This window comes from Leucopleurus acutus (genome assembly GCF_964270905.1).
Source record: "Leucopleurus acutus genome assembly, chromosome: 1".
Classification (NCBI taxonomy): Eukaryota; Metazoa; Chordata; class Mammalia; order Artiodactyla; family Delphinidae; genus Leucopleurus; species Leucopleurus acutus.
This window is the reverse complement of record NC_139142.1, coordinates 86,948,963-86,976,671: the sequence shown is the minus strand read 5'-3', so window position 1 is coordinate 86,976,671 and position 27,709 is coordinate 86,948,963. Positions and strand designations below refer to the sequence as shown.

At 41.5% G+C, this 27,709-nt stretch overlaps 2 protein-coding genes across 2 annotated transcripts in view; one reads left to right on the top strand and one right to left on the bottom strand.

Annotated features, from left to right (window-relative positions):
- SPG11 (SPG11 vesicle trafficking associated, spatacsin) overlaps positions 1-4,271 on the top strand; it is a 77,306-nt gene extending 73,035 nt beyond the window's left edge. Inside the window, 5 exon segments of the mRNA XM_082845342.1 lie at positions 686-854; positions 1,321-1,409; positions 1,559-1,714; positions 2,515-2,666; positions 3,138-4,271. Coding sequence (XP_082701468.1) covers positions 686-854; positions 1,321-1,409; positions 1,559-1,714; positions 2,515-2,666; positions 3,138-3,318 — 747 coding nt within the window. The 3' untranslated portion in view covers positions 3,319-4,271.
- Positions 4,272-4,423: 152 nt separating this feature from the next.
- On the bottom strand, positions 4,424-25,894 carry EIF3J (eukaryotic translation initiation factor 3 subunit J). Its single transcript, XM_082845315.1, has 8 exons — positions 25,754-25,894; positions 25,564-25,667; positions 15,192-15,249; positions 14,595-14,686; positions 11,033-11,147; positions 7,965-8,126; positions 5,782-5,855; positions 4,424-5,436 (listed from the first exon to the last, which is right to left on the bottom strand). Exons 1-8 carry the CDS (start codon positions 25,788-25,790, stop codon positions 5,305-5,307), a joined length of 774 nt encoding a protein of 257 aa, XP_082701441.1. The 5' UTR covers positions 25,791-25,894; the 3' UTR covers positions 4,424-5,304.
- Positions 25,895-27,709: the final 1,815 nt, after the last annotated feature.

Genomic DNA, 27,709 nt, shown 5'->3' with positions numbered 1-27,709 from the left:
GGACTCTCAACCACTGCGCCACCAGGGAAGCCCGCGTTCCATATTTTTTTAAAAAAAGCCACCTGGAAAACAGAACACGAAAAAAAGCCCTGTGTGTCTAGCTACTGTCTGCAGACAGCCACTGCTAACAATTTGGTATAGGCCCTTTCTTTGCACATATACCCACAAACATATACATACATGTTCACATATTTTTATCAAACTTCTGTCATGCTGTGCAGATAGGAAATAGCCTGCTTTTCTCAGTTAATAATAAGCATGAATAATTTTCAAGTCAACATCGGTTTTAATGGCTACATGGTGTTCTCTTAGATCTTATTCTGGACATCTGGAATATTTCTAATTGTTTGCTATTAAATATCCTTGTTACATCCATCTTAGCACTTTCCTCTGCCTGCTTCTTTAGGGATAGAGTCCTAGAAGTGGAATCGTTAGACTAATGCACGTGTGTACATTTTTAAGGCTTCTCGCCTCTGACAGGTCTTACCATTTACACTCCCACCAGCAGAGATGTGCCTGTTTCCTTATACTCAGGATAGTATAAACTTTTGTATTCATTTTTGCTTATCTTTTCCTTTTCCTTGGGAGTTTCTGAGGAACTTTCAGAATCAAAGGACTAGGCCAGTCCTGCTTACCTTGCAATACATGGCTGAGACCTTGGTATCCCCCGCTTTTTTCTGGGCAGAGTGGTACCCTGAAGACGGCCCTACTGGACTACATCAAACGCTGCCGCCCTGGGGACAGTGAGAAGCACAACATGATTGCCCTGTGTTTCAGCATGTGCCGGGAGATTGGGGAGAACCATGAGGCAGCTGCCTGCATCCAACTGAAATTGATTGAGTCTCAGCCCTGGGGTGAGCAGAGGTCACAGCAGCACCTCCAGGGCAGTGCTGCTGGCCAGGGAAGGTTCTCAGGGCTAAGCAGGGCAAGAGTCCATGGGACTAATACCCACCTCAGCTTCTAACATTTATTTAGTGGGGCCCCAGGGGGCAGAAAGGAGACGGAAGGGGGGTTGGAAGGCATTTTACCCCTCTTGTAGCCAGTGCATCCAGGGGTGTCACCTGTCAAGAACCAATGTATGTTGATGCCGTGTAAGCCTGCCTTGCTGTTTCAGAGAGAAATTGAACTAGATGGGGCAGTGAATCCTACTCCAGTGTGTGTGTGTACTTTTGGCCCAATAGCCTTTACCTGAGTGAGACATACCTGCCTCCCTGTGAACATGAGCTGGGTTGTTTCTATAGTCCACCCTACTACTGAGTGGGATGAGAGTACCCAGCCTTGGGAGTCAGACACACCCAAGTTTCCTTTACTCCCCTACAGAGGACAGCCTCAAGGATGGGCACCAACTGAAGCAGCTGCTGCTGAAGGCCCTGACCCTGATGCTGGATGCAGCAGAGAGTTATGCCAAGGTAACCATGAGAGTCTTACTCCAGACTGGACTTGGGGCTTGGTGTCTGCAGTAGGAATAATTTTATTTTGTTCCATTGCTGGAGGGTTCACGGGGGAGATGATGGCAACAAAGTCTTTATCTGTGCCTACTGCCACCCTTATCCCTCAGGACTCCTGCGTGCGACAGGCCCTGCACTGTCACCGGCTCACCAAGTTGATAACACTGCAGATTCACTTTCTCAACACCGGCCAGAACACAATGCTCATCAACCTGGGCCGCCACAGGCTGATGGACTGTATCATGGCCCTACCTCGGTTCTACCAGGTGAGCAAAGAAGAAAAACCTAGCCCGTGCTGCCAGCATCCTCTCTCCTGCTGTCCTTGTCATAGGACCCAGAAGCTGAGTGGTTTACCTAAGGTCTCAGGGCTAGTGACAGAACCAGGACAGTCCAGCTCTCCAACTGCCTTTCCATAGTAGTATTTCTTACCAGCATATTGTCTGGGCAGAGGTTGGAGAACAGTGAGACACACTGTCTCCTTTCCCCACGCTATTAAGCCAGCAGAGAGGCAGACATCTTTGCACTTAAGATAGTTGAGGTTCAGGGGAACATCCCTGCTAGTGGTCCTGTGAGCATCTCTTAGCCCCAGCATTTCCAGACCAGTGCACTTGGGTTAGCATAAAAAGTCAGGGCTTCTGAGAGGCTGGTTCTAGCCCTTTAACAAGGAGGGATGGTTATCAGGGAATCAGCCCTTTCACTGTTCCTTAGAGAGTTGAGTTAGTGAGAAAAATATTCATCAGCAGTTCTTTTAACCCACTGTGAGGAAGATTAAAAACACTGAAGGAAGGGGCTCCCCTGGTGGCGCAGTGGTTGGTTGAACAGTGAGAAGCCCACGTACCGCAAAAAAAAAAAAAAAAAACACTGAAGGAAGGTGTTTGGGGTGTCAGGGAAGGGGAAATAGCAAACTTTTCACCAACCCTGATACATAGAGTCTTCTAACATTATTGGTGATGATAATACTGTACACTCATAGAGTGAATATGAAGTCATTTTGTAGAGCAGTTTGCCTTCAGTTTTACATCAAATAGGCTCTAATGGTGTCCTCCTTCCCCTCCATCCTTTTAAGGCTTCTATTGTGGCTGAGGCCTATGACTTTGTTCCTGATTGGGCTGAAATTTTATACCAACAAGTGATTCTTAAAGGAGACTTTAATTACCTGGAAGAATTTAAGCAGCAAAGGTTATTAAGATCCAGTATATTTGAAGAAATTTCAATAAAGTAAGTATTAAAATGCCTCTGCTTTGAGCTCAGGCACGGGTAAGAATTTTATGACTACGTATAACATGCCTATAGGCTACCCCTCTGCTTGAGATGGCAAAGAGATGTCAAGAATACCCAGAAAGATGATCTTTTAACAAATTCATGCAAACAGATGAATGAGAATAGTTTGTTTATGGTGCTCTGTACTTAAAATGGGAGAACTACTCAGCTTGTCTGAGGTGCCAAAAACACTAAACATCAGAGGTCCCCTTTCGAGTATTGAAATTATTCTAATTAAGGCCAGCATTAAGATACTCATTTTTAATGAAATAATTTCATTGTCTATCAAGCACTCCCTAATAGTCTGAATGAATGATTCCTCAGATTCAAGCACCTTCTCCTCTATAGACAGTGAATAAGTATCAGAGCTGGTAGCCCTCGTTCAAGATGCAGTTATCTTAACCTGTACGTTCTTGTTTCTTTGTCTAGATGTAAACATCATCAGCCTACTGACTTAGCTGTGAAAAACCTGAAGAAGTTACTCACATATTGTGAAGACGTCTACTTGTATTACAAGCTGGCATACGAACACAAATTTTATGACGTTGTAAATGTGCTTCTGAAGGACCCTCAGACAGGTTGCTGTCTAAAGGACATGCTAGCAGGTTAGCTGTATTCAGATGACATGAGGATGGTTACTGCCAAAAATTCATACATGCCTGTTTTCTTATACTGAAATGAGGTACTGACAGATGTTTGTGGTCAGACTATAGAAATGCCATGTAAAACCCCAGGACTGACCATACCAGTCCTTTGTGAATAGTGGGTGAAGAAGGAGACTTTTCACAAGGAAATTCCTATTTGAAAATAATTATTCATCTATACCATTTTATATAGATATTGGTATTAAGATCAAAAGTCCATCTTCCTCAGGATAGCTTCTACTTTAGGAGATGATACAATATTTAGTAAAGAATGCCTGTGCCTGCAGATTCCAGTTTCAAAGGAATTTAATATTATTTACACAGTTAAGGAACAGATGATACATTTCCATTTATTAGAAACTGATCTCTATAATAAAATAGATTTTAAATTCAGTGTATGTCATTATTACTGCTAAGGAAATCTTAGCCCTTGTCTACCTTAAAACAATCTTTATTGGCTGTAATTATTGCTGTGTAGTCACTGCTTTCTGTTAATTCCTCAAATCCTTCAGATGGTCCTGTCTTCCACTTAGTGGTCTACAGAGCTTTGATTGAGGATCCTACTTCCCGTGTAAGAGAAATTTAAAATATTTTTTGCTCTGTCCCTACTTTTGGTTCTGTGGCAGTTTCAAAAAAAAGACTCCAACCACAGATTTGGTTAAATTGCTTAAAAGAAAATATATAATAGAGACGATCACCCTATCTCTGCTTACAGCCACAACCTGAGTTATAAGTTCAATTACTCCAAATAAATAGGTCTTCTAGGTACTTAATTAGGCCTTAGTATCTAAACAACCAACCAATTTCCCCAAATAAATAAGAAGAGGAAGGCAGCTCTATGCCTTTGTTGCTCTAGGGTGACACTATTAAGGACCTCACATCATTTTTGTTTTAAAACTACATCTACTTATCAAGCACTTATTAAGCTTTATAAGTATACAGAGAACTCTAGTCCCAAGAGCTTTGTTCTTTACTCTCCAAAAATATCTCTTGGGAGGTAACACAAAATTTAAGTCCTCACAATAGTGACTTTATTAAATTAGTTGCTTTATAAAACATTGCAGATGTCATAATTGTTAACATAACAATTTACCAAACTGTAGTTAAGTGGCGCAGTTTGCTAAACACGTTTTATACAGGAAAGGAAATGCCAAAACCCTGTTAAAGCTGATCCACTGCAGCCTCAGAGAACAAAGGAGATTTGTTTCTCAGACACTTAAATCAGACAAATAAAATAGGTAAGGAGTTTCCCTCCCCCATCTGAAGCACTCCAGCAGTAGAATAGTCTGATAAATAGAAACTAGACAGTCTAGCATTCAAGAGATTCCACAACTTGGTAGTGCAATAATGGAGAGGTTTACCTTCTTCAGCTTCCAAGTTGGAGGGTTTTGGTCATTTAATTTTTAAGTATCAAACTAGTGCTTTTCAGCCGCCGTATCTTCACTCTGAGATAAGCAGTCTTCTTCACAATGTATTTTTAATATCCTCACGCTCAATTTTAAGACAAAGCAACTTTAATACTAGGTGCACACCACATGCCCTTGCAGCAGACTGCTTTTCTTGACAAGTTATGAAGTAGTTCAAGGAGGTATGGTTAAGGCTGTATTACTGAATGGTGCTGGTAAATACTACACAATTTTTTGTCATGTTGCAACCTTTGTTTCCAATTTAGTGACTGCTGCTATGGAATCAGATAGCAACAACATTATTAGGTCTGTTTTTTAAACTATGATTTAGTAGCAATGGAGGTTCCCAATTTTAACCCCTTGGCAGCAAGATCCAAGTTCCCTCATTTGCACATTAGCACCTAAGTGTCAAGGGGTTAATAACCAGCACAAAAGATACTGCACTTCTGATTGTAGCATTTGGCAGAACTGAAAGGAAAGGAAGTTGTGCTACATGTTGAAGGGATTGTGGGCAACAGAAAGAAGACACCAGGAGAAGATAAAATGTCACATGAAGTCTTCAAAATCTTGTACGTATCCTCCATCATAACCACCATAATCTGCCAGATCATCTTTCATGGTAGCCTTTAATCCCCCTCCGGGAACCACACCTTTCTTCTTCTTTTTGGCTTTGCTTTGCTGAAGATAAAAAGAGAATTAATTCATGAGATTTTATCTACTGTGGGCATCTTATATGGTACAGCAACCCTCATAGAGTCAACAAAGCTCTGCTTCCAGAAAAAACTTAGTTCTCTAAGGGAGATCCCACACCTGACCCAGAGAAATTTCTATTATTAATTCAGGAGAACATGAACATGTCTGTAAACAAAAGGATGGTAATGGCACTCATACTCCTGTTCTATTCCAATATAAATGGTATTGGCGAAGTGCTTGACTTCTCAGGCTCCTACTACACTTGTTGAGAATATTATGCCTATACCCCATCCTTGTGTAATACACATTTCCCACGCAGCTAGCTCTTACCTTTTCTTGCTTTTGTTTTTCACTGCAAAGTACAGTCAATGAATTGGTAATCTTTTTCAAGTCATCAATTTCCACTAAAAAAAAAAAAAGCATACCAGTAATTTTTAAGCATTTTGGAGAATAAGTAAAAGCAAAATATACATTCTTCCATCTAATTTGTCCATCATTAACTTCGGTAACTTGGAAAGGCTATTAATTTCTCCTGTTTAACATAACACGATGGAGAATCATTCAGTCTATGGCTAGGCTCACAGAGCAGAACCGTTTAAAGTAAAATGGCAAACTCAGCAACAAAAATTTATAATGAACTCTAATTATAATGACACTGCTCACCAGCGAGAAACTAGAAATGTCTTTATACCTCACAATGCTCCCTACCATTTTTCCTTATCCGGTCTAAATACGCAGAGAATAACCATGACTTATGGAAATAAACATCCTTGATGCTCAGTGAGGAGTAGCTGAATGACTATGTAACGACAATTCTTTTTTTTTTTTTTTTTTTTGCGGTTCACGGGCCTCTCACTGCTGCGGCCTCTCCCGTTGCGGAGCACAGGCTCCAGATGCACAGGCTCAGCGGCCACGGCTCACGGGCCCAGCCACTCCGCAGCATGTGGGATCTTCCCGGACCGGGGCACGAACCCGTATTCCCTGCATCAGCAGGCAGACTCTCAACCACTGCGCCACCAGGGAAGCCCATGTAACAATTCTTAAACCTACAGATGATAACTCCCCACCCCTTGGGGTCTCCATTTTCTAGCATAGGAATGAGAATGAAAGTGGTAGTTATCTCAGAAATCTAAGTGCCCCACCAGGAAATAAGCCCATTTAGTGGACAACACATCCTTCCATCCTTATAAAAATATAAAGCTGGAAACAGACATGAGTTTTTAGCTACCCAAAAAAGTGTTCAGTCTGGTTAGAGAGCACCTTCAAAAACAGTAAAAATAGTATACGGAAAATAAAATACCAACTATGGGTATATCACTGATAAAATTCAGAACCTTCAGCTTAGTAATAATTTCCCAAAGAAAACCTAACTTAAAATTCATTGTGTAGGGACTTCCCTGGTGGCACAGTGTTTAAGAATCTGCCTGCCAATGCAGGGGACACAGGTTCAAGCCCTGGTTCGGGAAGATCCCACATGCCGTGGAGCAACTGAGCCCGTGCACCACAACTACTGAGCCCACGTGCCACAACGACTGAAGCCGTGTGCCTAAAGCCCGAGCTCCGCAACAAGAGAAACCACCACAATGAGAAGCCCGTGCACCGCAGGAAGAGTAGCCCCCGCGTGAGGCAACTAGAGAAAGCCCTAGTTGCGTGCAGCAACAAAGACCCAATGCAACCAGACTAATTAAAAAAAAAAAAAAAACTCATTGTGTAGAATTTATTTTTCTCAATCTTAAAACAGCAGACAGGGCTTCCCTGGTGGCGCAGTGGTTGAAGAGTCCGCCTGCTGATGCAGGGGACGGGTTCGTGCCCCGGTCTGGGAAGATCCCACATGCCGCGGAGCGGCTGGTCCCGTGAGCCATGGCCGCTGAGCCTGCACATCCGGAGCCTGTTCTCCGCAACGGGAGAGGCCACAACAGTGAGAGGCCCGCGTACAGCAAAAAATAAAAATAACAGCAGACACTAGCAAAAGCAGTCCTTCCCACCTTAGTGGTATACCACCCCAGGTTGTCACTCCCATACCCCCTGCCCCTGAAATATATGACTCAGCATGAAACCAAATCCATGGACCCAGAGAATGGGTGTCAGCTCTGCTGAGCAACTTGCACCTGGCCATGGGCTTCCTCATTTATAAAATGAACAGACACTCGCTGTGGTCTCACTCAGCTCTAAAATTCTGTATGATTTTCCCCAAAAGACACTTTGCTAGCCGCCGCCTCCAATATATAATTAGATAAAATAAGAAACTAGTGTTTTATTAGCTGTTGTGCCAACAAGCACAGATGTCTCTTTGGGAAGCCACTGTAACACTCAGAAAGCACCCTCAAAAAACAAAAACAAAACCACTCAAACTCAATGTATATCTGCAGAACAACACTCCCAAGCTAACTGCTAAAAAGCAAATCTTAAATATATTAGAGCATCCCCTCCCCTCAAAAGTCAATCTCCATTCTCCTAAGTATGATGTGCCCCTACACATCCATTCACAGAGGCCAGAGATTAGAATTACTTACATGAAATACACACATCTCGAACTAAGGCTTCCAAAAAACTGGCATAATATAGTGATTTTTCATATTGTGTAATTTTATCTTTTAGTAACTTTCCAAACTCTGTGAAGTCATCCCTTGAAGATGGGTTCATAGCATCTATTCCATAAACTGTATTATTAACACCTGTAGGAGAAAGGGGACACAGAAAATATCAAAGATTTTTTTACTCGAACTAAGGCTTAAAAAAAACTGGCATAATATAGTGATTTTTCACATTGTGTAATTTTATCTTTTAGTAACTTTCCAAACTCTGTGAAGTCATCCCTTGAAGATGGGTTCATATCATCTATTCCATAAACTGTATTATTAACACCTGTAGGAGAAAGGGGACAGAAAATATCAAAGATTTTTTACTCAAACTAAGGCTTAAAAAAAACTGGCATAATATAGTGATTTTTCACATTGTGTAATTTTATCTTTTAGTATAACTTTCCAAACTCTGTGAAGTCATCCCTTGAAGATGGGTTCATATCATCTATTCCATAAACTGTATTATTAACACCTGTAGGAGAAAGGGGACAGAAAATATCAAAGATTTTTTTAAAGTTTAGAAACTAATTAGATACCTGAATAACCCTGTTATTTCATTCTAAAACAGAGGTTCTTAACCTGAGTCTATTGAAATCCTTGGACAGAATTCAAATGGTCTGTACGTAATTACTGTATCACAGGTTATTTCAATATTTTGATACCTATTTCATTATAACAGGTTTCCTTTGTAAGTAAAATCCTGTGTATTTTATGCATTTAAAGACAGTATATTAAGAAGGGGCCCAAAGGCTTCACCACACTGCCAAAGGAGTCCCTGGCACAAAAGTGATGCTCTTAAAGCATCTGTCCAAGAACAGCCCACAGAAAAGTTGGGAGAGAAAGAAAAAAGCAAAGCAAACTAAGATGGTTCCTGTGAAAGTATCCAGCTAACTACAGAAGCTAAAAAAGAGGAAACCATGTGTTAAATCCCAATAGAAAAATTAACCTGGCCTAAAAGGATTCCAGGCGATTAGACACTATGCTTCTGTATACTCCTCAATTATCAAGTAAATTAGTTGTTAACAATAACATTGATCTAGTATTTTGGTATGAGAAACACAACATTAAAATCCTATTAACCAAATGATCACCATATGAATACATGTTTTTGCCTTTTAATCTATAACTGGTGTTCCATCTTAGAATTTATTACCACATAAACCCTCCTCTTTAATAAACACATGGGTGGCTTTTACCATTCTACAAAGACAGGATAGTGGCCAAGTGCTCTCTGTAATGAGATGAGTGTGGTTAAGACATGCCAAGCACTCACCAGTGGAGCATCCATAGCAACTCTTGAGATTGCTAAAGACCCACTGAGAGATAAGGTCATACTTCCAGTGAAAAGGAGAATGATCACTACAGTCAGCCTGCTTGATCCATTTTAAAGAAGAGGAAGGAGAGGGGAGGAAAAAATCAAAATAACTAGATCCTTCTTGGCTCTAGGTTTCATTTAAAAGTTATTTAACTGTTTCAGGACTTCCCTGGTGGCGCAGTGGTTGAGACTCTGCACTCCCAATGCAGGAGGCCCGGGTTCAATCCCTGGTCAGGGAACTATATCCCACATGCATGCCGCAACTAAGAGTTTGCATGCCGCAACTAAGGAGCCCGTGTGCCACAACTGTGACCCAAAACAAGCAAATAAATATTAAAAAAAAAAAAGTTATTTAACTGTTTCAACACAACATTCTACTCTGAAAAGCACTCAATAGAGACAACAACAAACTCGGTTAAATGAAGTGAGAACTTTTACTTATTTCTCTGACTGTGTTTCTTGCATTACCCTCTGTGCCATGTAACTATCCTCCTGGAACACTCTGAACTTATCTATTTACAGAATCCTGAACATATCTTTTATCTTACACACTAACCACAGCTGCAGGCATGGCACACAGAAATGGAAGTCCTCTAAAGATAGGGCATGGTGAAGGCCAAGAAGGGGTACAGAGAGAAAGGACCTTGAGCACAAGAAGGCACAACCAAAGCTGAATGCCCCACCGGGACCAGCATACTATTGTCTAAATCTTATCCAGACTTAAGACAACAGGGCAGTCCTACAGTCCGTTCAATATTTAAATCTCGAAGCTACAGACGTCACATTTCACCCAAATTTCATCCAGCTGATGCACACAGTTAAAGCAGCAGTATACTTTATTTGGGTCCAATGACTTTTTTTTTTTAAATCTTTATTGGAGTATAATTGCTTCACAATGGTGTGCTAGTTTTTGCTCTGTAACAAAGTGAATCAGCTATACATACACATATATGCCCATTATCTCCTCCCTCTTGCGTCTCCCTCCCACCCTCCCTATCCCACCCCTCTAGGTGGTCACAAAGCACTGAGCTGACCTCCCTGTGCTATGCGGCTGCTTCCCACTAGCTATCTATTTTACAGTCGGTAGTGTATACGTGTCCATGCCACTCTCTCACTTCATCCCATCTTACCCTTCCCCCTTCCTGTGTCCTCAAGTCCATTCTCTACGTCTGCGTCTTTATTCCTGTCCTGCCCCTAGGTTCTTCAGAACCATTTTTTTTTTTTTTAGATTCCATATATATGTGTTAGCATATGGTATTTGTTTTTCTCTTTCTGACTTACTTCACTCTGTATGACAGACTCTAGGTCCATCCACCTCACTACAAATAATTCAATTTTGTTTCTTTTTATGGTTGAATAATATTCCATTGTATATATGTGCCACATCTTCTTTATCCATTCATCTGTCAATGGACACTTAGATTGCTTCCACAATTACTTTTTATCTTAATCACCTTTTATACAATACTCAAATTATTCAAAAATCTGAACATGTATCTCACTCTACCTTAAGTAATGAAATCTCAAATATAAACAAAAGAGATTAAAAACTGTTTTCTACTATCTAAATTAGCCAGTATCATGTTTCTTCAAAAAAGGTGTTTTCTGAATTTTCGTAACTACTAAGACTTCCATAGTATCACTTGGAACTTCAATACTGCACTGTTATCAAACCCCCACTTACCAAAAGTTTCTTTCGCTAATTCGAGGTCTGCCTCTTCCTGTAATTTCTTTAGCCGCAGTTTATCTGCTAATTGTTCGTCTGGTGTTAGCACTTTAGGTTCTTCAGGTTCTTCTAACTAAAATGAGACAGCAATGAAGTTTTAAAAGGGCTGGGATTATAATGGACCCAGAACATTTCTGTATTGTATGAATTTTTTTTCTAGACACATATAAATAATAGCAAACACTTATAAAGTGTTTACTGTATTTCAGGCATTCTTTTAGATATTCTTATCCCAATTTTACAGGAAAAATACCTGAGGCACAGAGAGGGTAAGCAACCTGCCCATGGTAACAGAAGGTTAACTCAGGTGGTCATGTGACAGAGTTCAGATTTGAAGACTGGGTTTATTTTGTGGTAATGTTTTTAATTAAGGAATTGAGACTGCAGACAAGTTGAAAATGGCACTCTCACATACTTTAGCTAAGACTGTATATTGAAACAACCTTTCTAGGGTAACTTGGTAATATTTATCAAGTCTTAAAAATATTCTTATATGCTTTAATCAAATAATTCCACTTGTAGGTATTCATCTTAAGAAACCAAAGCTGCATACAAATATTTAACCAAAAGGAGGTCAAATGGGGTATTATTCATAATATCAAATAAATTTAGAGATGATCTAAATGTTCCACAACAGAATGGTTAAATAAAGTATATGGCACATCCATATGACAATACAATGTAGACAGAAAAAATATTTTTTTCGAAGAATTAGAAAAACATTTCCCCCCATTTATCTTTTTGTTCCACTTCTCTGAGATGACAGTTAACAGTTTAGTTTATATCCTTTCTATATACTGTAATATAATTTTCTACAATATGTTACTTACTACAAGGGGCTTTCTTTGATAATATTTATCAAAGTGGGAAAAAGATGAAGGGAATTTGTGCCATTCATCGTTATCCATGCCTGTGCAGTTTGAAGAGTTTGATTCAGAAGTCCACTTCTGAAATAGGTCACATTTTATTTCTCATGGAGAAGATGAAATAAGAAAGGTCATGGGCTTCCCTGGTGGCACAGTGGTTGAGAGTCTGCCTGCCGACACAGTGGACACGGGTTCGTGCCCCGGTCCGGGAAGATCCCACATGCCGCAGAGCGGCTGGGCCCGTGAGCGATGGCCGCTGAGCCTGCGCGTCTGGAGCCTGTGCTCCGCAACAGGAGAGGCCACAACAGTGAGAGGCCCGCATACCGCAAAAAAAAAAAAAAAAAAAAAGAAAAAAAAAAGGTCATGATGCCAAGTTAGGAAATCTCAGAACACTTTCTCGAAAGAAAAAGGGAAATATCTCAATTGCCTTAGTAGACCTGAACATCATTTCCTGCATCAAAATTGAATATATCTTAACTCAATACTTGACCTAAGATAAAATTAATTTACGCAAACTAAGGTTTCTTTACGTTGGGACTAATATCAAGATACAACAAAATAAGTATAATTCTAACTTCAATGACCAAGAAAGATCAAATCAATACAACTTCTTAGACTGAGCTATAAGAATCCATTGCTTGTTCTGATCATATAAACACACATGTAGGGACTTCCCTGGTGGTGCAGTGGTTAAGAATCCGCCTGCCAATGCAGGAGACACGGGTTCAATCCCTGGTCCGGCAAGATCCCATATGCTGCAGAGCAACTAAGCCCGTGTGCCACAACTACTGAGCCTGCGCTCTAGAGCCTGCAAGCCACAACTACTGAGGCCACGTGCCACAACTACTGAAGCCTGCGTGCCTAGAGACCATGCTCCGCAACAAGAGAAGCCACCACAATGAGAAGCTTGCACACTGCAATGAAGAGTAGCCCCCATTTGCCGCAACTAGAGAAAGCCCTCGTGCGGCAACAAAGACCCAGCGCAGCCAAAAATTAATTAATTAAAAAGCATACATGTAGGTATTTTTAGATATACAAATTATTAAAAAGCATCTAAAATGTTCCTGACTTGGGGAAAACAGACATTCTCACACATTGTTGGCCATGATAATTTGCTACTAAAAAGGAATTTTAGTAGCTGATTCCAGGCCTAGGGGAGTCTACCAGATAAGCCAGGCATTACTTTTTTTTTTTTTTTTTAATTTTTATTTATTTTTGGCTGCATTGGGTCTTTGTTGCTGCACGCGGGCTTTCTCTAGTTGCGGTGAGCGGGAGCTACTCTTCATTGCAGTGCGCGGGCTCTCACTGCGGTGGCTTCTCTTGTTGCGGAGCACGGGCTCTATGTGTGCGGGCTTCAGTAGTTGTGGGTCATGGGCTCTAGAGCGCAGGCTCAGTAGTTGTGGCGCATGGGCTTAGCTGCTCTGCAGCATGTGGGATCTTCCCAGACCAGGGCTTGAACCTGTGTCCCTGCATTATTGGCAGGCAGATTCTCAACCACTGTGCCACCAGGGAACCCCCGGGCATTACTTATTGTGCCAGAAAACAAGGAACCTTTCAAAGACTAATGGAGTTCTGTCAAAAGGATGAAGATAGGAACAGCTTTGAGGGACCCCTACTGTCCAATGTTGGGACAATTTAAGCATCAAAAAACAAAATCACTGTGGGCTTCCCTGGTGGCGCAGTGGTTGAGAGTCCGCCTGCTGATGCAGGGGACACGGGTTCGTGCCCCGGTCCGGGAAGATCCCACATGCCGCGGAGCGGCTGGACCCGTGAGCCATGGCCACTGAGCCTATGCGTCCGGAGCCTGTGCTCCGCAATGGGAGAGGCCACAACAGTGAGAGGCCCACGTACAGCAAAAAAATATAAAATAAAATAAAATAAAATAAGAAAGCTTGCCATGATCTATGGCAAGATTTCCATGATATATTAAATAAAGCAAGATGAAAACTATAAAAATTGGGAGGAATATGACTATACAGTTGTATACAAATGTACAAAATCACCTTGGAGACATCATAAACCAATATTTACTTATGGGATAGAGGGAGAGAAACAGGACAAATGAGTGAAGAGTTGGGAGTGCTTCTTAATACCGTTCTGATTTTTGAATCATGTAAATGTGTTTTCTATTCAAAAAGCAAGTAAATTAACACAAAATTCCTGATATTGCTCCAAATAATCAAGAACAAAAACATTTATACAGCACATGGCAGAGAAATGGACACTTTCTGTATTCACTCAAAATGTACACTGCAAAAAAAAAAAAAGACTAATCACAGCTAGAGAGAACTGCAGGCACTGACAAAAATCACTGACTATGGTCACAACACAGTCATGTTCCAAAATGTCTGTGAAAACTTAAAAAGGCATTCTAATACATACAGCTTCTGGGTTTGGTTTTTGCAAAAACCACAAATTCAGTTTGTTTGGGATCATCTTATCTGACAGTATCCATTTATAGTCCTTACAAAGCCCTTCAAATGATTAGGTAATATTGCCTATTAAGATACTGCACCACTACTGATGTGAGAATTCTATATTTTAGAAAATAAATAGTACTACTTATTAGGTAATATTAGGTAATACTGCCTGTTAAGATGCTGCACCACTACTGATGTGAGAATTCTGTATTTTAGAAAATAAATAGTACTTACCCTCTTTTTAATTTCTTCTTGCCTTTTCTTCTGCTGCCGTTCTTTCTCTTTTATCTTCTCTGCTGTTTTTTTCTTTTCTGAAATTTTTACTTCTGAAAGTAATGTTTTAATCACAGTTATCTTGAATACTTTCCAGTTTATGAATGAGACAGACATGATACTTATATACTTCAAGAGACCAAACCTCACCCAGCTCCAATTTCATATGGTGATTTCCTGGCAAATAAGAATAGGAAAGTTCTGGGACTCTTCCTTTCTGTTCTCTAATCTGACCCCTAAGATCCAAACATCTCCCTTCTTATTTCCCTACAGTCCTTTAGGCAGGACTTAGATCATTCAACTATGATGCCTTATTTTTTACTCTCTCCTTTAACAAAAGCACTCAAACAGAAATTTGGCAGGTATCTAATCTGATTATGTTTTGAGGAGAGAGAAGAGATACAGGGAGAAGAGAATGAAGTGGGAACGGAAGGATGTTTGGTTTCTAAAAATAACTAAAATTTCTGATTTTGTAGGCATTTTCTCATTTGTCTTAACATAAGCGTCAGATGTTCACTAAGATATAAAACCAAAAATGGAAGAACCCCAATGGCTTACCTGGTTTTACTTCTGCTTCTTCTTTTTTTTCATCATCATCATCATCATCCCAGTTATCCTAAAGAAAAGGACCTCTGTTAATAATTCTTGCATGTTTACTTTTCCACGTGATCTTTATTATTAGCTTGTCTAACTCCACAGAAACAAGTTTGTTGGGGGTTTTTTTTGGTGTTGCATTAAATTTATTAATTAATTTTGGGAGAACTGACATCTTATAATGTTGAACTGCCCTAGCCAAGAAAAAGGGCTATCTTTCCATCTGTTCAAGGCTCCCTCTGTACCTTTCAAGGAGTGTTTTAAAGTTTCTCTTAGAGGTTTTGCACATTTCTCTTTAGGTTTATTCCGAAGTATTTCATCATCTCTGTTGCCACTGTAAATATGGTTTTTTTTTCCTTTTATGTCCTCTAACCAGTTACTATTTTAGTATAGAAAAGCTATTGGTTTTTGTATGTTAATTTTATACCTTGCTACCTTACTAAATTCATTTCACTTAAGTTAGTTCCATCATTGATTTTCTAGGGTTTTCCCAGGTGTACTACCATATCATCTGCAAACAAGAGATAGCTTTATTCCTTCTTTATCAATTCGTGTGCCTCCACAATTGATTTTTCTTATCTAACTGCACTGGCAAAACCTCTAGTACAGTGTGAATGAACAGTGGCAGAGAAAATGGGCATCATTGCTTTGTTCTTCTCTTAATGGAAATGCCTCTAGTGTTTTCCCCATTAAGTGCTACGTACCCCACCACATTTATGCAGTAAAATTTAATCTTTTCTTTTATTCCCTCTGGATTCCAAGTCAATTAGAAAGTCTTTTTTTTTTTTAAATTTATTTATTTTTGGCTGTGTTAGGTCTTCGTTGCTGCACGCGGGCTTTCTCTAGTTGCGGCGAGCGGGGGCTACTCTACGTTGAGGTATGCAGGCTCCTCACTGCGGTGGCTTGTCTTGTTGTGGAGCACGGGCTCTAGCCGCGCAGGCTTCAGTAGTTGTGGCTCGCGGGCTCTAGAGCGCAGGCTCAGTAGTTGCGGTGCACAGCCTTAGTTGCTCCGCGGCATGTGGGATCTTCCCGGACCAGGGCTCAAACCCGTGTCCCCTTCATTGGCAGGTGGATTCTTAACCACTACACCACCAGGGAAGCCCAGAAAGTCTTTTCTTAAAGCAAGGAATTTTCTTCTAGAACATGTATGCTTTCACTGTTTTTTCATTTAGATCTCTGATCCACTGGAGGTTTTTCTTTTGTATGGTGTGAAGTATAGATCTAATTTTATCTTTTTCCAAATGGTTACCCACTGTCACAGCACCATCTATTGAAAAGTCCACCTTTCCAATATGTTCTAACGATAAATGGAGTATAATCTCTAAAAGTTGTGAACCACTATGTTGTACACCTGAAACTTATAATATTGTAAATCAGCTATATCTCAATTTTAAAAAAAGTCCATCTTTGCCCTGTGATTTACCATATACTAAATTTTCTTAGGTACCTAGTCTATTTCTGTTTTCTATTCTGTCGCACTGGTCTGTTGTCTCTTCACGTACCAGCACCGACTGTTTTGATTAGAGGCTTTATCGTATGTAAGCTGGGGCTAGTCACCCCTTGCAGGTTTTCAGGGTTTTTTACTGTTTTCCTGGCCATTCTTGCACATTTGTTTTTCCATATGAATTTTTATATCAACTTGTCTAACTCCACAAAAAAGCTTCTCCATTAACAATTAAAACACAAGACAACCAAGCCAAAACTAACAGCCTCTCTTAAATAATTCAGTTGTTTTAAATGAAAAACTGAGCAGTCTTTATACTTCTTACTTCCCCAAATGTAAAAGCATCCAACATTCTAGCTAATGGCTTGATTATTTCAAGCAATATTCCATACAACACAACCCTGGTTAATGAATTAAATCTTTATAAAAATTTAAGCCCAACACTATAAATCAACTATACTTCAATTTTAAAAATTAAATTAAAAAAAAAGTTAATCCCAGTATTAGAAAAGTCAAGAGCTGATCAACAGCTTCATGGAACCCACTCCCTAACTTGGGCGGGGCACTTTAAGGTGGATCTATACTGTCTTTACAGTCACAGTCACTGGGCAAAATATAAACCAATTATCAAACAATCTTGTAAAGGCTCCACAGAATTTAGAAGGTTTAATAGACAAAGACACAGCCCTGTGTTTAAATAGGCTTTAATCTATAGGTAGCCTGACCACTGTCTCAACAACCGCCAGGCACACCAGGACACGCCCACTGGAAGCTGAGCCACAGCATGGCAGGTGCAAAGCAGGAGGCCCTGATGCTACTGGAAGAGGCAGAAGCTGACTAATGTGCCATAACTATGACACCAAGCTTCTGGTTTTTAACAAGACAGGTCATAAATCTGAATCAACAGCCTAGGTATATAAACTAACCAAGCCTTGATTCTTAATAAAAATCTGTAAATCCAAAGAAATAAAAAATCCTGATTAAGGCTGCCATGGGGTCTGCAAGCAGTGGGAAGAACTTTGTACAAAAGCATTTTTATAATAACTTTACCTTCGCAATTTAACCCTTAGTTCATAGTTAACAAACAGAATGAAAGCAAACCAGCTAGTCATTGTTTGAACATCTAAGATACTAGATTAGAAATTAGACAGCATATGTTTATATTACCCTGCTGGTTTGCTTAAGTGCTTGTATCAATACACCATAGTACAAAAGGAACCAGAGAGCTAAATATAAAAGTTAACTACTACCAGGAGTTTTTTGTCATTTTAATCTTCACAGAACACAGGAAAGCTGGGTCTGTGAGTGATATGCTGCTTAGATGGTGCTTCAGATAAAAGGACCAACTGCTTACTTCCAGGGGATGTTTATTTATAACTCCCTACTAATAACAGTGATGATGATAATAATAATAGATAGCATTTACTGAGGGCTTACTCTGCACCAAGCACTGTGCAACGTACTTTATGTTTTATTTTTACTTTTTAAATTTTGGCTGCACAGAGAGGCTTGTGGGATTTTAGTTCCCCAGCCAGGGATTGAACCTGCGCCCTTGGCAGTAAGAGCATGGAGTCCTAACCATTGGACAGCCAGGGAATTCCCCAAAGGATTTTACATATAGTAACAGTTAACCCTCACAAAAGTTTTGTAAGTAAGGTGGTGTTATCCCTACTTTACATGTAAGTACACTAAGGCCCAGAGATAGCTATCCCACAATCCGAATGGAAAAATAATGAAGGAACCTGTTTTGAACAGGCCAAAGTTCCTTTAAAGCGTCATATTAAACATGACTTCTCACCTGAGTGCTGAAGTATAAAATATATGTCTGGGAACTAGGTCCCTCCATACCAAAATTTGTTCTTTCAATTAGTTCTGGAATGAGGTCCCCTGGAATTTCAAGGAACCCCATATCAAAGAGAAGGGTTACAGTACATACTAAGATATGCCCAGCTACAAATATGTCAATTATTCATTTCAAATTGCCTGTGCTAGATTTCCACTAATTTTAACAAATGAGCCTAGCAGCCTCTGGTACTAGGAGGCCAAGAAGGGAGAGGTATAGCTGAAAATGAGCAGCTCCATCCCAGTAACTCCAACTTGGAGAAACAGCACAACAGAGTAACATTTCTGTTCAATGCCGATGTGCCTCAGTTCCCTTTACCAGTAAAACATCACCCCACCCATATCACTGCTCCTTCAGTATCTCATTCGCACTAACTCTATGCCCCACCTCTACCCCGCCCTGGTTTCCCTATCAAAGAATAAACCTTATTCCAGACAGTCACTACATTGTCCCATCAGTGCAAGCATAACAAGGCTACAGAGAATTCCACCACAGAATGGATTTCAGTAGCAAAAACAGTGGTTCCTAATAAGTCCTAGAAACAACCATGACATCTGCTCCTCAGTTCATAAAAGGACCATGAAAGGCACCCTCACCCCAGACTGCCTGAAACAGTAATAACTGCCCTGAAGTTATTCCTATACTGGGGACAAGTTCCTAAAGAAGGGAGCATAGTGATGTCAGCAAAAAGAGCCTGGCCATACTTCCAAATAGATGCAATCCCAAAAGCAGAAGGCCAGGAAGCTTTCCCCCAGAACTTAAAGAGTTTTTGCATCCTTAGTTATAAAAGTAAATGTATAAAAGTAGAATGTCTATATCTGCCTAATTTTCCATAAACATCAGGACTTTGTAAATACTGACAATAAATTCAGATAAAATGTAAGAAGGGTTCCAAGAGAAACACCTAAAATGAACACTTAAAATAGGGAGTTAAGTCTATAATTTTGTAAGCCCTAAATGGTTGTTTTTGGTTCAAGAGATTACCTATAAATACCCAGTTAAATTCTTTACCCAATTATCATTGGTAGCCAATAACTCTTCCAACTATAATATCCGATCTATCTCCAAAAGTATTAACCAGGCTGCTCTCCTAAAATGGCCAGCTTCCTCAGAAGAGAGGCTGTTGATAAACTACTCACTTATCTATACTCATGTTCTACAGACACACACCCAGCATCATTTGAGCCATTTCTCTGAAAGAGATGGCTGCTTTTCAAGTTTAAAATCTGCTTCCCAATCAAATATGACTAAGAACTGAAAACATAACATAAAAAATTTAAACCCTGCTTTCTTTATTCCTAATAATGCAGTCAGTAGTTGGCCAGTCTGTCATTTTTATAATGTACAACTACAGAATGTCACATGCAATGAGAGAACACATTTAGGGCTGAAAATGTTTTCCAACTTAAGCAAGATATATTTATAGATCGTCAAATAGAAGTAGCTTCAAATGAGCAGTAAATGTCTTCTGTCCCATAGCAATAGTCCATTAACTAACATATACTCCTCCCCCTTTCTTCTTTAGTTTGGTTTAGATAAAGCATAATCTCTTGCAGTAAGAGTCATTTACTGGTGTTCTGTAAGCTGTACCAACCTGCTCTGAGAAGCCTCAGAACTCTGTAGTGAGCTCCTGCCACGGCTAGACCTGCCAGGAAACTTTAGTTCTTAAAAGAAGCCCAAATATTCTTCCATCACCTCAGAACTATGATGGTCTCTGGAAGCCAAGGTACCTGCCTCAATAAATTCTACTTCACTTAAGTCAATTCATTAAGTTTTTAACACCCTACTATGGCTCAGCACTCTGCTGAATTCCATCTTAATGCTGACCTGTCTCTTATTTGGAACTGTTATCAATTCTACTTTAAATTCCTGGCTAAGCTAGATCAAGAACAAGACACTGAACTCTAAACAAGTGGCTTATTTATTTTCAATGGTCCAGCACGACAAATATATTAGGTAAATATTTTTCAGTATTTTTTTTTGCCTTTTAAATTCTTAAGATGTCATTTATTGTGTTTTTCTTTAAAAAAGGAAAAAACAAAACAAAAATGTAAAATGAGATTCAAATTGCAAAACAAAGGCGAATACAGAGGCACAAGTGGAGGAGTTTACTCGATAGAAACAAGGTAGCCGAGTCTAACTATGGCGAACTGGGTGGGGGGCCGGGAAGGGGTAATGGATGCCTTATTGTAAAAATAACCATCCTAACTAAAAACTTACTAGTTTATTAAAAAAACTGTCAGGGTATTGAAATGATATAATTGGTATTTTCTTCAAAATAATCTGGTTGGGGGAGGAGAGCAGTAAGTGGGGATACAGAAGATAAAAGATTGGTCATGGTTTTTAAAAATTTTATTTTTCTTTATTTTATTTTTTGGCTGTGTCGGGTCTTAGTTGTGGCACGCAGGCTACTCTCTAGCTGTGGTGTGCAGGTTCTCTCTCTAGTTGTGGCGTGCAGGCTCCAGAGTGGGTGGGCTCTGTAATTTGCAGCACATGGGCTCTCTAGTTGAGGCGTGTGGGCTCAGTAGTTGCGGCACACAGGCTTAGTTGCTCCGTGGCATGTGGGATCTTAGTTCCCTGACCAGGGATCGAACCTGCGTCCCCTGCATTGGAAGGCAGATTCTTTACCACTGGACCACCAGGGAAGTCCCTGGTCATGGGTTTATTAAACTTTTCTTTCCACTTCTTTGTATGTTTAGAACTTCTCATAAGTTACACACACACACTTCCAGATACCCATTTCCTAGCAAAATGCCACCTTCTGAGAATTTCCCAGCAATCTCCAATTTCTTTGAAATACAGATGCCCTACTTCAGAAGTACTGTTTCCAACGCTTAAAAATGTCCTTACTCTGGTAGATATAAACTATTAACCAGGATAGGATCCTCACAGACAGTTGAATGGGCATGATGTGGCAGGCAGTTTTCAACTAAGTCAGCTCTCTAGGATCTTTTTTTGTTTGTTTGTTTTTGTTTGTTTGTTTTTGCAGTACGCTGGCCTCTCACTGTTGTGGCCTCTCCCGTTGCAGAGCACAGGCTCCGGATGCGCAGGCTCAGCGGCCATGGCTCACTGGCCTAGCCGCTCCGCGACATGTGGGATCTTCCCGGACCGGGGCACGAACCCGTGTCCCCTGCATCAGCAGGCAGACTCTCAACTACTGCGCCACCAAGGAAGCCCTCTCTAGGATCTTTTAAAGAAATTCTGTAATAACATTACAGAAGCAAATGTCTGAGATGATTGATCACAGCCAGAAGTTTTCTCAAAACAAACTCCACACCCTTTGAATAAATCTGGCTTCTAATCTGTTTTACTGAAATGATGGGATACTAGTAAAATGGAGTAAAAGTTGTATTGTTCCTGCGTGCAGTGGGTAGGTACTCACTGCCTTCTTTCTTTCTTTTTTTCTATCTATCTATTTGGCTGCGTTGGGTCTTCGCTGCTGCACGTGGGCTTTTCTCTAGTTGTGGCGAGCGGGGGCTACTCTTTGTTGCAGTGCACGGGCTCCAGGCGCACAGACTTCAGTAGTGGTGGCACGTGGGCTCTAGAGCGCAGGCTCAGTAGTTGTGGCACACGAGCTTAGATGCTCCACGGCAAGTGGGATCTTCCCAGACCAGGATTGAACCTGTGTCCCCTGCACTGGCAGGCAGACTCTTAACCACTGCACCACCAGGGAAGTCTGTGCCTTCTTAATCAACATAGCCTACACATCATTCCAGCAATGGGGAAGGAGTCCAGAGATATATGCCAAGAAAATAATTCCTCCCACTGCCTCTACATAACATCAGGATAGTACAGAAAGGGAATATAAAGCTAATGTGACAGGAAAGTACGCTCCCTAGTTCTTACCTTTTCACTGGGAAGAAGCATAGACTCCCCCCCAACCATGAATATTAAAAATTCTACAGTTTCACCTATACGCACTGCCACTTTCAGACAGCTATCTGAAAAGTCAAGGGCAGCAAAATGCTATATCTACTGAAAAACAGTAAACTACTGAAGCAAGTTACTGTAACGAGGACCTCAGTTTTCCTTTCATTTCTCAGGACACTACAAATGACATTAAACCTATACTCTTAAAGGTTAAACACTAGATGCTGACATAAACTGAAGAACTTACTGTTTCTACATACCTTACTTTTGAAGGACTTTTCAAAAATTCACATACTGTATTATTTAAGGACTATGATTATTCGATCTCATGGTAACTAAACCTTGTTAGCATCTCCTTACAAAAGGATTAAACGCTAAAACATTAGAATTCAGAAATTTGGTATTATAGGTATCCCTCACTTTTTAAAGTTCACTTTATGCCACTTCGCTTTTTCGAATGACCTTTATTAATAACTGTGCTAAGTGAAAGAAATCCAAAGAGGATTTTCGCTTTTATTACAAGTGAAAATAGCATTCGTTTTTGCACTGAGCCATTATAGAGGTAGCGTGCACCCAAGCAGCAAGAGTGGCACCGCCAAGGCCAAGCTCCTTCTCCACCAAACTACTCAGCATCTCAGCATCAAGCTGCCATAGCTTTGAACTGTGTCTGCGAGCATCTGTGCTTTACCTTGATTCATCCTGTGCATTTGTTAGCAAGATGTGTCCTAAGGCAATTGCTTCTTTCAGCTTAGGGAAGGTTTCATAGGAATGCTCTACTTTTGGATAGCAGGGAAAACCTGTACTCACTACCATTCAAGGTGACAAATTTCAAGTCTAGATTGGTAACCTCTGAGCAAGCAAAAACTTGCTTGATAACCATGGTCATTCAGTTCAAAACAAAAAATTCACAGTAAACAGCCACCGTGGAGAGAACTTACTCCTACTGAGCTTAAGCACAAAAAAACATGGCACAAAAATAACCCCAGCTACTTGATCTAAACAGCCTAAAGATATTTTCCATTAGCCAGAAAAATATTCTCTCTTGCAGAGAGAGAGAATTAACATTTACTGAGTGCCTACCAAGTGCCAGGCAACTCTGCTTAATGCTTAATATTATCTCATTTAAAGTGCATAATCCTCTGAGGTAGCTTCTGTAATGACAAGATTGGGAAATGGAAGAGAAAGAAAAAAGTATTAAAAAACTGGTTCATGACCACAAACAGAAAATGTCAAGGCAAAAATATAGATCCAGGTCTGTCTATTCCAAACTACTAGGAATCAAACTACTCCATGAACACCTTAACTTGGAAATCTTGAAGAAACTCAACAGAAATAAACCAGCATTTCAACATGGAAATAAAATGGACAAGTTCAGCTTTCTACTCCAATATCAACTTCAAAGTTTATGTAAAAGAAATAAGCTACTTGTATAAAAGAAAGAAATTCTGCACTAAAAGAGTGCAAAGAGGTGAGATGACCTTTAGGGTACATAAGATTTACCTTTTTGTAAATAAGATTTACAACTTACAAATCTCCAAAATTAGTTCCAAGTGGTCAGAATTATATTTATCAGGATTGACACCATTTAGATACAATAATTTCAGTCAGTCTTCTTCATGATATCAGTCTAGACTACTTCATTCAAACTTCATTATCTGATAATTCTTTTCTGATTTCTCTAGTCGTTTCTTCTCACTTATTCCCAATTTTCATAACAGATGTCTTAACTCCTACATCCACTCTGCACAGAAAAAGTGAAAGGACAAATCTGAACTAAAGACTCAAAACAGAAAATCTGCTACAATGTAGGGAGGTAACTAATATCTTACAATGAGGCTGATAACACAATCCATTCCTATGTCTATACAACATTTAAATGAAGCATTTAAGTATCTTCACAATAGTATTGCTCATTTATTAAACCCAAGATTTGCAAAGCTCGCGTCATCCCTGAACCTCACAAGCTGTTCAATGAATTGGACATCCACCTCATCAGACTCAGGTAAAATGTAACACAAGCAGTATTAACACAAAATTCAGAGTGATTACCTAGCTTAAATTTTTTTTCAACCCAAGCAGAAAGATTTGTAGGGTTGTTAGCATGAGCTGAAGGGTAGAAGTTAGAAGAGTAAAACATTCACCAAATGAATCGAAACCATAAACCACCATTTTCCAACTCATACTAAACCTTATCTTCACAAAAATAAAAAGATTTTGAGAAGTTTGTTAGTAAGAGTCTTAACATTCTGTGCTTGAGACTTTTGTAGCTACCTGAAAAACAAAAACGAATGCAGTAGTCATAATGTCATCTGAAGCCCCCAGGAGTTCTCAAAAACAAACGAAGACGGTAAATCAGGTTCAAATCTACAAGGCATAGGAAAAACAACCAACCACCAAAAAAACACAAAACACTGACTCCCTCGTCTTCTCCAACCACCAAATCTTCACTATTTCCTTATGCGTTCGTGTGTAAATGAATAATAGGTCGCTGTGTGGACTACCCAGGTTTCTCATCACTAACTGCTAGCTATCTCAGTACTCAGTTCATCCTTTTACCACAGGATGGGAGAACGGAGGCTAAAAATTATTGCATTTGTGTGGGGAAAAAAAAAAAGGTGGCTAAAATTAAACCACAATATTTCACTCATCTAACACCTCGAACAAACTCTACAAATGGGTCTTCGGGGATATAAATGAGTTATTGGCCCTGGGGAGACCTGAGCTTGAAAGGGCAGGTGGGTTGCAAGACTTTCCATATGGGATAAGCCAGGGGCTCCATTCTCAGCTTCCCAGTCTCATCCCCGCGAGCAACTCCAGACCGCGAAGTTTGCACGTGGGCCGGTCCAGCAGCTGCTGTCACCTCCCGTCGCCAGTTGGCGGGTGGGATCCAGGCCGGAGCGCAGACCTTCAAAGAAGGTCTGGGGCTAAGGCTAGGGCTGGGGCCAGCGACTCGTTAGGGAAGTTCAACAGACCACGCTGCCCGCCTCCGGTCCATATGGCCGGCGAAAGGAGGGGAACAGGGCACCGCCAGGCCCTACGCTCGAGCCTAGACCCATGGCCCGCAGGCCCGGGCGGCGCCCCTGGGCCCACAGTCCGTCCGCCCGCCCGTCGGCGGGCAACTCTGCCCGCGACAGCGACAGCCCGCTCCAACACTGCTCGGAGCCCCGGCCCGCACCCACCTTGACGTCCTCATCCTCGTCCTCGCCTTCCCAGCGGTCCCCGCCGGCGGTGCCGCCGCCCCCCACCTTCCGCACCGGGTCTTCCACGGAGAACGTGTCCGCGTCTACGGAAGAGAGCGAGCCACGTTAATGCTTGCCTGGGTGTGGGGCCAGCGCCGGCCCAGGCCCTGCTCCCGGAACTTCTCCTCACCCCAGGAGTCGGAGTCCCCCGCCGCTGCCGCCGCCATCTCGAGCCGGGTGTAAGCGTGTGCAAGTAGAGAGCGAGCAAAGAGTTAGCGCGGCGGATGTGAGTCACTGGATCTGCTCTCGTTGACCGCCGCAGGGCACGCTGGGACCTTGGCTGACTGAACGCCAGGGCCCAGGCCCCGCCCCTTCTGGCGGCGGCTGGGGCGACGTGCGCGCGGGCCGGAAGGGGCGCGGAATGCGGCGGGCGAGGCGGAGCGTCCTGTACTCCACGCCCCGGGGAGGTCCTGTGGGATAGTGGGGTGGGGAGAGAGGAAGGGGCTGAGGGAAGGCACCCAATCCTGGCCCCTGGGAAGGAAATGTAAGTGCGGGAAAGTTAGCAGGGCGGTACCTTGCCTGGCGCTGGGCTCTCGCCTGCCCTCTCCACCCCTCCCCTACCAACCCCATCCGCTCCCCAACCAGTCGGATGCGCCCTTCCTCTGGTCACACGGATCGCCTCTCGCTGCCGCTGGCTGACACCTAGGAGACCCACAGCCTCTCCACGCCGCACTCAGAAGCGGGCTCTGAACTCCACGCCCACCTGTGGGGGCGGTGGATTGGCCTCCCCGATCACTGGAGGGCGCGGTTGCGCTGGGCGAGGTGGGGTCCCTCTGGAAGCCGGGGTACGCAGGGCTCCCGGGAAGAAGCGAGCGGAGAGGGCCGAGCTCCTGGCAGCCTTCCCAGCCAGGGTGCTCAGAGTCAGCTCCTGGCACACTTGCCTCCAGTTCGTCACGAAGGGATCGAAGGCAGCCCCAGTGCTCAAGGATTTTCCCTTCCTTTGAGCTCCTTGAAGCCAATACATGATTCATTCTTTCGCAGAATAATTTCGGAACTCGGTCTGCGCTAAGCGTAAACTCTAGCCTTGCCCTAAAGGAGCGCACAATCAAGTAGCAAAAATAGACATGTAAACAAATTTCGACACAGTGCGATGACTGCAACAAAAAGAAGCATTGCGAGGTTAAATGTAAATGGGTAACATTAACCTCGGGGGGCGGGCGGGGAGCGGTAGGCCACTTGAAAGGCTTCGGGAGGGTAAGCACTGCAGTAACGAGTTTTAAAGACCAAGTGAAATTTGCTCCAGTGCATTTCCCGTAGAAAGATTGCATGTGGTCCCTGGTCTGACTGAATGGCGCAATTGGAGATAAGCTGAACAGGTAAAGTGATCGTAATAAAGGGTTTAAGATGGGTTAACCTGCACTCTGTCCTTCGGGCCATTGGGCTCCACTGCAGGATTTTCAGAGGCGTGCAGTTTCAGATATTTTTATTTTGTTTTTGTTGTTTTCTTAATTTATTTTTGAATATGTAACACACATACTTGGTACAACGTTCAAGTTATAAAAGGGTATACACAGTGATCAGCCATTCTGTTTTTTCTGGTGGCAACTATTGTTTCCCATTTCTTGTGTACCTTTTCAGAGTCTACAAATAGTACACATTTTATAAAAGATGGTCTTCCAAAAGATATCCTACAGCCCACTTACTCAAAGTTTGTTCCTGATCAGCAACACCTGGGAGCTTGTCAGAAATGTAGAATCTCAGACTCCATCCCAGAATCAGAATCTGCCTTTTAACAAGATCCTCAGATGATTGTATGTTAAAGTGTGAGAGGCAATGCTATACAGCCATCCATTGATAAAGAGGGATTGGAAGGAGGTAAGACAGAAGGCAAGGAAAGACTAGAATGTAAGGTCCCTAGGGCACAACCTGTCTTTTATTAACAGTTATATCTCCAGCATTTGGCACAGTATCTAATACATAAGTAAATATTTTATGAATTAATAGAGAAGAACACCATCCTAAAGCAAGGCAGTGGCCAAAGAGGAAGGAACCAATCAGATAAATAGTTAAGGGTCAGAATCAACAGAATTTAGTGACTCTGATGATTAATTTTATGTGTCATCTTGGCTAGGCCATGGTACCCAGT